This window comes from Hyla sarda, chromosome 5 (assembly GCF_029499605.1).
Source record: "Hyla sarda isolate aHylSar1 chromosome 5, aHylSar1.hap1, whole genome shotgun sequence".
Lineage (NCBI taxonomy): Eukaryota > Metazoa > Chordata > Amphibia > Anura > Hylidae > Hyla > Hyla sarda.
This window is the reverse complement of record NC_079193.1, coordinates 213914735-213927544: the sequence shown is the minus strand read 5'-3', so window position 1 is coordinate 213927544 and position 12810 is coordinate 213914735. Positions and strand designations below refer to the sequence as shown.

General features: G+C 37.9%; 1 protein-coding gene across 1 annotated transcript in view; it reads right to left on the bottom strand.

The window, feature by feature from the left end:
- Positions 1-691: 691 nt before the first annotated feature.
- LOC130273773 (proto-oncogene Mas-like) overlaps positions 692-12810 on the bottom strand; it is a 50423-nt gene continuing 38304 nt past the window's right edge. The window contains exon 3 of the mRNA XM_056521083.1: positions 692-2007. Coding sequence (XP_056377058.1) covers positions 999-1940 — 942 coding nt within the window. The 5' untranslated portion in view covers positions 1941-2007 and the 3' untranslated portion in view covers positions 692-998. The remainder of the gene's footprint in view (positions 2008-12810) is intronic.

The following is a 12810-nucleotide window of genomic DNA, read 5'->3' as shown; positions in this document are numbered from 1 at the left end:
ATTTTAATTCATGAATGAAGCGATTAAAAAAATGTGGAGTATCTTACAAGTATCTTAGCTTAACAAAATAGATCAATACAGTTTGGTCACTTCAGGACACCTTCTGCATTCTGCAGGAAGCTTAGTGGAGTCTCTGTCCATGTGGAACTCAGCTTTATGATCATATCTTCTCTTAGTGACACTTAACTTGACTCTTCTTTATTCCTTCTTTCTACCCTTTTATTGCTTGACTCTAGTCTTAAGTTAAGACATGCGGTCTACCAAGGCTTTCCTATATCTTCAGAGATTATGATGGAACAACATTATCATTTAGTCATATGTTAAATATTACATTTGCATAAGCATTAAATTACTTAAGTAATGCATCTTCCATAATGATGGAAATATGTACAATAATATTAAATATATTAATGTTACCCCTTCTTTTTACATTCTAAATTGATTCTGTTTTACCCAGTTGTTTTATCATCTTTAATAAATCAAAGCTGGAAAAAAAAAAAAAGAAAACCCATTATAACATACTACTATTATTGGAGCTCCCACAGTGCACTGTAATTGGTAACAGGGAAGTATAATCCTAAATTACACTTGTCACTAGAGAAGAAAACATCACACAAATCCGTAAAAGATAAATAAGGTTTACCCAATATCATATATAAATGTAAACTGTTAAATATAAAAATAGTTAAACAAATATTTCAGTTTTTCATTCATTTTTTTATTATAAGAGTGCTTCTGTGTCTGGACATTGCTGTTGAATACTTGTTATAGTGCCCCCTAGTGTTTGTTTGATTCTCTTTCAGAACCTCCACACAAGAATCCAGTGAAGATGGACACACACATGCTCCCATCACCAAGATACTCTTGTACACGGGTGATAAAGCAATTCCTGATATTGCACCGGCCACCGGGCAACTAGTATGAAATTAAATATTTAAATAATAGGATTATGTATTGTTTGTTCTAACAGGTCAACCCTGTAAATGTGTATTGTTAGTTTATATAGTATCTGGTTTACATGTGGATACATCTGTGTTGCTATCTTCTTCAGGTGAATGGGATTTTGTATTCCATTTTATTCCAGCAGTGATGTAAAGAAATGGCATAATAGTACAATTAAGCACTATGGCATAAATACTGGCATAGAAAAAAGCAACCGTTTGGATGTTTGTGGGTATTAAATGAAAGTACATTAGAAGCCATAAAAAGTTGAATGGAATGACAGATAAGATAAACACAATAACTGTTAAGATTATGAAAGCATAAAGTTCTGTAGAGACCTGATGATTGAATTTCTTCTTTATACGGATGAGCAGAATAAAGGATGAGGTGACCATGGTTGGTAGGCAGACAACTATAGCTAAAGCAAATGTTATCAGCTGTATTGCCGTGCATCCTGGAGTCGGAGTCACAAAAGCATCTGATGTGCACACCAAGTTTTCAGAAAGGCTTTCCATCCAGCCGATTGACCAAAGTATAACACACACATATATAGACAATCTCTTGGGACGATGACAATTGTGCCATACAGGGAACTCAACAGAGATACATGTTTCCACGCTGATGGCTGTCAGGATGAACATTCCTGAATAGAGTGCGCTGTCATAAAATATTTCTAGAAATAAGTACAGGGAATCCTTCCCTTCAAAATCGGAATTTATATTATTCAGTGTATTGATATTAAGTATCAGTATGCACACACTGAATAGTAAGACTACGAAGTAAGCCACTGCCAAGTTGATACTGTAAGTAGTACATTTGTTCTTCTTGATCTTAAAACACAGGTCCCATAGTACAATAATATTTCCCACCAAGCCGATCAGGCAGAGAAGTAAAGCAACAGCAGCTGCAATTGTAAAATGTATATAGGCATCTTGTGAGTAACCACCACTTGCTTCAGCTTCAAGGTCAGTTGTTATTGTGGTGTTGTTAAGTGACATGTTTGTTTGTTTGCTTTTTTTCTATATTGCTCGTTGTCCTCAATTATCTTCCACACAGCTTATTTACCTGGTATGAAGAATAAAATATAGTAGGTTTATAAATATGCCAGTAAATGGCAGCAATAGATAGATCATAATAAAATGAAATAATGTATTAGTGAATAAAAGGCAGCAATGGGAGATAATAAAATAATGATTAAACAGCTAATGTTAAGAAAAAAAAACTATAACAATAGATTTTCTTTAGTTTTTTTTTTGTTTTTTGTTTTTTGGGGATAATTGCTTTCTGTAATCAAACAGACAAAGCTTCATTCACATTTGCACTGCAGATTTTGTCAAAAAGACAGTAAAAGCTCAGCATGCAGCTCTATTTTATCCAGTAAACTACCATACACCATGACACCAAATAAAAAGAGGCATTGTACTTATTACATACCTGCTTGCTTTTTGGTAGCCATGGTATCATCACAAAACTTATTCAAATACATCTTGTTATGTAACCTGCACTGATAAAAACACATCCATGAGCGCGGAGGTCACAAAAAGGGACGTCCATGCACTGAAGTGTAAGGTTATGTTTATATGGTTGTTGGAGTCATCATCAGCACTTTTATCACATTTGACGGCAATAAAAGCACTAATGGAAGGTAAATGGGGTCCATCGGATGTTGTTGGGATCTCATTTTAGATAAGATATTGGATGGCATTTTAACCCCTTAAGGACCAGGCCCATTTTGGCCTTAAAGAGTTATTCCAGGCAAAACCTTTTATATATATATATATATATATATATATATATATCAACTGGCTCCGGAAAGTTAAACAGATTTGTAAATTACTTCTATTAAAAAATCTTAATCCTTCCAATAGTTATTAGCTTCTGACGTTTTCTGTCTAACTGCTCAATGATGATGTCACGTCCCGGGAGCTGTGCATGATGAGAGAATATCCCCATAGGAACTGCACAGCTCCCGGGACGTGAGTCATCAGAGAGCAGTTAGACAGAAAACAACAACTCAACTTCAGAAGCTAATAACTATTGGAAGGATTAAGATTTTTTTAATAGAAGTAATTTACAAATCTGTTTAACTTTCCGGATCCAGTTGATATATAAAAAAAAAGTTTTGGCCTGGAATACCCCTTTAAGGACCAGACCAATTTTATTTTTGCGTTACCAATTGTACTTTGTAATTACATCACTTATTTTACCATAAAATGTATGGCGCAACCAAACAAATATTATTTATGTGGGAAAATTGGAAAGAAAACCGCAATTTAGCACATTTTGGAAGGTTTTGTTTTCACGCTGTACATTTTCCGGTAAAAATGACTTATTTTCTTTATTCTGTGAGTCAATATGATTAAAATTATACCACTGTTATATACTTTTCTATAATTGTACCGCTTAAAAAATCTCAAACCATTTTAACAAAATTAGTATGTTTGAAATTGCCCTATTTTGACCACCTATAACTTTCTAATTTTTCTGTATATGGGGCGATATGAGGGCTCATTTTAATAACAGTCGTTATTTTGTGACGGGTGATAGTAACAGGAGAAATAGTGCATGCAATATTTCTTCTATTCACTCCCCCATCACAAAATAACGGACGTTCATTACGGATACATTTTTATAGTGTGAAAGGGGCCTTAGAAAAAAAAGGATTATTTGTAATCAGAAACAAGACTACTGTTGCCCATAGTCAGTGGGGGAGATTTATCAAAATCTGTCCAGAGGAAAAGTTGCCCAGTTGCCCATAGCAACCAATCAGATCGCTTTTTTAATTTCGCAGAGGCCTTGTTAAAAATCAAAGAAGCAATTTGATTGGTTGCTATGGGCAACTCAGCAACTTTTCCTCTGCACAGGTTTTGATAAATCTCCCCCATTGTCTGGAAGAAAAAAAATGACTACAAAGCTACACTGTAACTAATTGATTTTAACCCTGAAGCTACAGCTATAGCAAAAACATATACATTATGTTCTATGTAATCTTGCAGACTGCAGTTGTCACTCAATAAGTCAATAGTAAGATCAGTGCTCTTGGCACTGGTCTTTTCCTGAAAATAATAAATTGCCCTCAACTCAAAGATTAAAATGAATTCAATAATATTGGTTTAACCAGCATATCTTTCTCAACCAAGACATAATAGAACAAAATACACATTCATATTAAAGCTCTCGTCACAGCACAAGAAGCCTATGTACTAGAAGTATTGTGTATTTGCATGCCTTTGTTGTTCAATACTGCAAAAAAGAGAACACATTTTAAAGGTTTTATCTAAACAGATTTTCAAAAAATGTGTACAGTTGGTTTAAGGTCATGATGTTTTTGTCTTGTATAAAACATATGTGTTTTGTTCGGATTTATCAGGCCAACTAATTTTTATATAAATAGAACACCTCATATCTGTTTTTTATGCAGTGTTGAATATTTTAGCTGAATATTGTATAAAAGATACATTATTCTCAACCCCCCCACACACACACACAAAAAATAAAAAATAAAATAAAAATACAATATTCTGGTGTAAATCTGTCAAATATGCCAAACAGGAATTGTAGTATGGATGGCCTATAGTAGCCTATTGGAATGTTACAAAGCGTTTGTGTTGATAGAAGCCAAGTAAGAAACAGAAACCTAAGTAGTGAATAGAGAAAAGAAGAAGAAAAACCAACCAGAGGCATCTTCCTTGGATTTGCTTGGATGATACTAATTCTGATCCTGCCTTCCATCGCCTGCAGTGACAGCACATATAACTTGGTATAACATATAATTAAGAGTTCACATCATGATAGAGAGTCCCTCATTTACACAATGTTTTTGTTGTAATACATAAGCATGCTATTAATACTACAATATTTCACAATCTATAAGGAAATGTTCCTAAAATAGAGTGTATAAATATAGCTCTACCTACCTCAAGGAATTTATGTGCATCTGCTGTATTAGTGTTTCTTTCTTGAAGAAAAAAATTGTGGCCTACTTTTTCTAAAAGGTAAAGTAGTTGTGCAGTTGGCACTCTGATCTGTTCTGGTGCACATTGAAGAAGCACTGTGAGTCTCAAGAGTATACCCGAAATAAGGACATTATGCAGTCATCATGGGAACAAAATAAAGAAACTAAATCCAGAGCAGCACAGCTGTGTATTGTACACAAACATAATACAGGGTGGGCCATTTATATGGATACACCTTAATAAAATGGGAATGGTTGGTGATATTAACTTCCTTTTTGTGGCACATTAGTATATGTGAGGGGGGAAACTTTTCAAGATGGGTGGTGACCATGGTGGCCCTTTTGAAGTCAGCCATTTTGAATCCAACTTTTGTTTTTTCAAGTAACTTTATTCTTTCATGGGTTATTTACAAGTTTCTGACCACTTATAAAATGTGTTGAATGTGCTGCCCATTGTGTTGGATTGTCAATGCAGCCCTCTTCTCCCACTCTTCACACACTGATAGCATCAACGCAGGAGAAATGCTAGCACCGGCTTCCAGTATCCGTAGTTTCAGGTGCTGCACATCTCGTATCTTCACAGCATAGACAATTGCCTTCAGATGACCCCAAAGATAAAAGTCTAAGGGGGTCAGATCGGGAGATTAAACTGGCCCTCGACAACCAATCCACTTTCCAGGAAACTGTTCATCTAGGAATGCTCGGACCTGACACCCATAATGTGGTGGTGCACCATCTTGTCAGGTGTCAGGTCCGAGCATTCCTAGATGAACAGTTTCCTGGAAAGTGGATTGGTCGTCGTGGGCCAGTTGAATGGCCCCCAAGGTCTCCCGATCTGACTCCCTTAGACTTTTATCTTTGGGGTCATCTGAAGGCAATTGTTTTTCTTCCCAATGAGTTTGATGTGTCACATGACCCTCTTCCTATTGAAAAAACAAAAGTTGGATCCATAATGACCGACTTCAAAATGGCCTCCATGGTCACCACCCATCTTGAAAAGTTTCCCCCCTCACATATACTAATGTGACACAAACAGGACGTTAATATCACCAACCATTCCCATTTTATTAAGGTATATCCATATAAATGGCCCACCCTTTACACTAAAGGTAAGTATCCACAGAATGGTGTGAATAAATGACATAAAACTGTACTGTACTTGTCACAAACTAACCTCAAGAAATGGCATGAACCCACTTTCTTAATTTTGTATTTGCACTAAGCAGGGTGTCAGGGGCCTAAAGGGTTTTGCATTTTTACCTAAAATGCACTTGACAGGGGTAAGGACTAAATGCATGGGATTCCCCTGTCACGTCCCTTTAGTAGTTGTCATCGGTAATGGTAGTAGTTCTAATGACTACAGATGGTGTATAGATGCAATTCATAAGACAAATGTGGAGTCCTTAAAATTTGAGGTCAGTATAGGCAGAGTTCTATCATATATGATCAGAACTGGCCACAATCAGAAATAATGTCAATAAATAGTTTGGATCTAAACCAAGTACAGCAAAATGCTATTCACAACCTCATTAAGGGTAGGGTCACATTTTGTATATTGCGGCGTATCAGCTGCTGTATATTTTCCTACCCATTGCAGTCAATGGGTAGCAAAATACACAGCTGATTGTGCTACCCATTGACTTCAATGGGAAGAAAAATATGCAGCAGCAAATATATAGCAAAATATGGCACAGGGGACCATACCCTAACAGGTGCAGTGCACCTGCATCCCTATCGTGGGCATGATGCAATCAAGATAGTGTAGCATTGCAGTAGACTACTAGGCTACAGCAGAAGGCTGTCCATGACAGCATAACAAATGTATAGCATCCAACAGCTTATATATGAAACACAACAATGTCAGCCACAATGGCAACCATGTTGCCCTGGCCAGCACAGACTTCAGCTGCAGCCTATAAAAGGACAGGCGGGGCACCTCTGAATTAACACCATTCAGGCAATTTAGAATTTGGAAGCATGTAGAGTTTCATGTCATAGATGTAGAAATCTGCATAGAAAATACTCTTAGCACCCACCACTGCTGGCAATGGTAATGATTGGTTACAGTAAACACATTTTTATATTTTATTCAATAGTAGAGAGAAAAACTCGGCACTGCTTGCCTAATTATTAGCACCTGACATCCAATGCCTCTGTTGGCTCAACCACGTCTGATGGTGCTCACTGGTAATAGCAAAGTCCAATGCAAATAATCCGTAGAAAAGAGAAAAGAAAACCAGGGCAACTCACCAAATACGTAAACTTCAAGCTTCTTTATTGATCCATGAAGGGTATAAACAGTGCAAGACACGAGTGGACAGAACACAGGGGGACATTCGTTCGGGGCTCTGAACGAACGTCCCCCTGTGTTCTGTCCACCCGTGTCTTGCACTGTTTATACCCTTCATGGATCAATAAAGAAGCTTGAAGTTTACGTATTTGGTGAGTTGCCCTGGTTTTCTTTTCTCTTTTCTACGGAACATTTTTATATTTGCAGTATTTTTTTTAAACATGTTTCCACTGAGAGTTTGTACATCATTTGTTTCAACCATTGACAAGTACAATACATCACTGCTGACATTGTTACTATTAACATTTGGACTTTCCAATTCATTGCATTACAATTGTAACACTGTATACGTTTCTGAAGGATTGCATCACTCCCTTCACGTTATTGCTGTCATGGCTTTACACCTTTTCTTAAGTGCAAGACATTTGCATTTCCTTCTGAGTCATAGAATCATACCATTTATTTTTAGATCACTTTATACCTCCATCATCACGGTCCACCTTAATTAACTTCCTACTTTAAACATGCAAATCAAATGAATGCAATTTTACTAAGATTTTTTATATTGAATAAATAGAACAGCAAAAACAATCAATGGATACTATGTATGCTAAACAGTAAGCCATTTCCTGATATTATGAGACATTTGCCCATTGTAGGACTTCATAGACAATGCTATACTTTTTCAAATTTGTTCACAATTTCATGGAAATATGACACATGCTGAGATGGAGCGAAATAGAGGCACTCATCTCCCCCAAAACTATATCCAATTAATCCGATATCCAAAATAATTAGTGACTCTGCAGCTGCTGCTCCTACTGTTAAAGTTTGCGCTACATGGAGACTCTCTGCAATGCAACTGATTGATTACCTACTGGGTGACAGCTGCAGTTTATCAGATTGCATGCAATTTATGCCAGAATTGAAAAAAACCTGACCAACTCTCCATTTTACTGAGAAAACCCTGAAATATCCCCAACATTTTTGAAAAATCCCAACATATTTACTAAGGTTTCCACAAAATGTGGTGGATTTGAGCTGAGGAAAACCCTACAGCTCAGAGCATGTGTAAAAAAAAAAAGCACAATGTAGGGAAAAGTGCAACATGTTAGGGAAACATTAGTAAATACTGTGTAATAATATCTGTTGGAGAAAAAAAACCACAAAGAAAACTACACTACACCCATCAGGGCCATTGTGTTCATATAACAGTGCAATAGACTCTTTGTAAAAGAGTATAGCCCACTGAATAAATATTTGTAATGTATATGAGCTGACTAAACACTAAAATTAAATGTGGTATCCGTCACATGACCCCCACCACACACACTCCCAAAAATGACACACATCATGTAACCACTGGCATTGACTTAGCAACAGGGTTATATGATATAAATTTGATGATTCAACACGTTATGATTAACCTTATAGTTATTGCAACAACCTCAATGGCCCTCATTTACTATTCTAAACCCGACCTCTTTTGTCGGGTTTTTTTGTCGCATCTTTGTCTGCGCCATGTCGCAGACATCGTGCGCCAGTCTGCGACACGATGCAACATTTTTTCCCGACGGACCCGATGTGGATTCTCCCAAACCCGAAAAAGGGGCATAACCAGACATTTCTGAGCTTTCCCACGTATTTATAAAGGTTTCCAACCCGAATTTGTTGTATTGTTGTGGATTTTTTCCCGACAGCTAAGAGGAGTTGGAAACCAAAACCAACAAAACCCACGTGCGACAAACAGGATGCGACATAATAATAAATATCAGGGGAAAAAAGCAATCGGGTAAGAAAGCAACATAGACTTACAACCCGATTTTCTTAGTAAATGAGGGCCAATGTGTGTATTGACTTCTCTGCAATCTATTACAAGCCATCCACTGTACTAGCACTCTGCTTGAGTTAGGGGGCGCAATATATACCTTGCTGCCGTCACTGGCAAACCACGTAATACCACTGAGAAAAGGCTTAAGAGGAAATAAGGAGATACCACAAATAGCGACTGAGAACAGGCCAAAGATACAACCAAGAGATACCATAAACTAGACCAGGAACAGACCAAGAACTTGGACCTAGGAAAAAACTTGGAAAAGGCCAGGAGTCAAAACCAGAAACATGGGTACCAGAGAGCAGATTGGGTCAGAACCAGCAGCAAGACAAGGCAGAGAATAGAAGCAGGAGGTCTGAACCAGGAGTAGCAGGTGCCAGACATAATATCCAATGGTTTTGGCAGGAACATAATAAGGAGTAACTTGTAGTCAGACAAGTAGCAGCATTTTACTGAAATACCAGGTGTACTAGACTAAAGCTAGACTAAAGGTAGGACTACAAGTACTAAGCATTATATACAAGGTTTAAGGCAGTAGTATGAATAAGGAACAACTCAGGAATAACTACACATTTGAGCCAGGAGTAGTACTACAAGTACCAGGTGTAGCATTCACGGCTCAAGCAGGGGCATACTCAGCAGTAGCCAGAAGTCTGGGCAAGTGGTAATATCACATGCATTATGGAGTATTATGTAGTATTCAAGAGTAAAAGCAGTAGCAATTTGGAGAAACAGGGCCGGCGTCATAACCAGGAATACAAGGCAGCGAACAAGAATCCAGGAATACTGTACCAAGAACAAGGCGGTTTAGGGCAGGGTCCACCGAAACAGAGATCAGATGGACCAGGATCAAGAACTTCACTGTAATCTGTACATTGATACTTTGGACAAATCATCATGTGTTATTTGTTCCTATAATTTTTTATTAGTTTTTACTATTTTTATGTAATGTATTTTAGACTGAAATTGGATCTATGTAACAGGCAAGGCTGAAATCTTTCAAATGCTGGATATGAACCGAGTATGGCGCAGACTCGAGACGGGAGCCCGGGCCACACACGGTTAATGGCACAAGGTCGTTTATACACATCCTTGGTCGTTAACCAATTAAGCTTTCCTCATAGTTAAGATGTCCTATGCCCCTTATTAGTTTAGTCACCCCTCTCTGCACCATTTTGAGCTCCAAAACATCCCTTTTATGAATTGGTGCCCAAAATTGAACAGCATATTCCAAGTGAGGCCGAACCAATGCTTTGTAAAGGCGTAGTATTATGTCCCTTTCCCTCAAGTCCATGCCTTTTCTGATACATGACAATATCCTGCTGGCCTTAGAGGCAGCTGCCTTACATTGCATGCTATTCTGTAGTCTATGATCTACAAGTACACCCAGATCCTTCTCTACAAGTAACTCTCCTAGTTTAACCCTCCCTAAGACATAGGATGCAGGCAGATGTTTAGTACCCAGATGCATAACTTTACATTTATTTATTATTATTATTATTTTTTTGCATGTTGACACATATGGGGGCATGTGTGTGGGACCTAATCACTATATGGGGTAGTATTGGGGACCCAACTACTATATTGGGGCAGTGTGAGGTCTTACTAAAATATAGGGGCAAAGTGGAGGGCTAGCTATTATATTGGGGCAGTGTGAGCCTGTCTACTATATGGGGTAGTTTGGGGTGCTAACCACTATATGGGTGCAGTGTGAGGGACCGAACTATTAGAGCATGTAAAGAGTTCATATTCACCTCTATATGGTCATTGTTTGGGGGAATATTGATCTGTATATAGCACATTCTATTTTATAACAGGTATAATAGTACAGGCCTGCACTACTTGGCAGTAGGTGGCGTTCTGGAATTAATATAGGCTACACTTTTTGGGGCCACACTTAAGTTTTAAGTGAGGTATTCCTATCTTAACTCATGTAGTTAAAGAGTACCTATCACCAAATAAACAGTCCTAAACTAACTCAGGCTATGTTCCCTAACTACTCCTAAACACTCATCGCACCCTTTAAAAAAAATTCAGAGCTTTAAAAAGCTTCACCTTTTTCTTGTTTCCCAGCAGGCATGACATCACTGAAGCCTGCTGGGGGACCACTTCCGCCCTTACATGGTTGCAGTGCTGTGATCAATAGAAGACCTCAAGCTTCGTGCATGTTTTAGTCTGTGTTGCTATTAGTGAGGCTCTCCTGCAGGTTTCAGTCTGTGCAGCTTTCTGTGAAAATCTGTGGAGCTTTCACTTTCTGTGCAGTTGTCAATCAAGCTCAGTGCAAAGAAGCACTTCCTGAGTTTGGACTCCTACCAGGCCGAGAGGAGACCTAACTCACTATATTAATTGTGGCAGGGAATAGAACAGAGCCACCTAGTGGCCGTGTTTTCTATTACATTTTAAACATATTTATGTTGATCATTTTAAAAGCAAGTGAATGGGAAAGTGTCTGCTAATTACACAAGGAACACTATATTAAAAGTTTTATTTGGTGACAGATACTCTTTAACCCCTTAAGGACTCAGCCCATTTTGGCCTTAAGGACTCAGACAATTTAATTTTTACGTTTTCATTTTTTCCTCCTCGCCTTCTAAAAATCATAACTCTTTTATATTTTCATCCACAGACTAGTATGAGGGCTTGTTTTTTGCGCGACCAGTTGTCCTTTGTAATGACATAACTCATTATATCATAAAATGTATGGCGCAACAAAAAAACACTATTTTTGTGGGGAAATTAAAACGAAAAACGCAATTTTGCTAATTTTGGAAGGTTTCGTTTTCACGCCGTACAATTTATGGTAAAAATGACGTGTGTTCTTTATTCTGAGGGTCAATACGATTAAAATTATACCCATTATTACATACTTTTATATTATTGTTGCGCTTAAAAAAAAATCACAAACTTTTTAACAAAATTAGTACGTTTATAATCCCTTTATTTTGATGACCTATAACTTTTTTATTTTTCCGTATAAGCGGCGGTATGGGGGCTCATTTTTTGCGCCATGATCTGTATTTTTTTTGATACCACATTTGCATATAAAAAACTTTTAATACATTTTTTATAATTTTTTTTTAAATAAAATGTATTAAAAAAGTAGGAATTTTGGACTTATTTTTTTTTTTCGTTCACGCCGTTAACCGTACGGGATCATTAACATTTTATTTTAATAGTTCGGACATTTACGCACACGGCGATACCAAATATGTCTATAAAAAAAAATTTTTGCGCTTTTTGGGGGTAAAATAGGAAAAAACGGACGTTTTATTTTTTTATTGGGGGAGGGGATTTTTTACTTTTTTTTTTACTTTTACATTTTTTACCTTTTTTTTTTACACTTGAATAGTCCCCATAGGGGACTATTCATAGCAATACCATGATTGCTAATACTGATCTGTTATATGTATAGGACATAGAACAGATCAGTGTTTACGGTGATCTTCTGCTCTGGTCTGCTCGATCACAGACCAGAGCAGGAGACGCCGGGAGCCACACGGAGGAAGGAGAGGGGACCTCCGTGCGGCGTTCTGAATGATCGGATCCGATCATTCATTCAAATCGCGCACTGCCGCAGATGCCGGGATCTGTATTGATCCCGGCACCTGAGGGGTTAATGGCGGACGCCCGCGAGATCGCGGGCGTCGGCCATTGCCGGCGGGTCCCTGGCTGCGATCAGCAGCCGGGATCAGCCGCGCATGACACGGGCATCGCTCCGATGCCCGCGGTTATGCTTAGGACGTAAATGTACGTCCTGGTGCGTTAAGTACCACCGCACCAGTACGTACA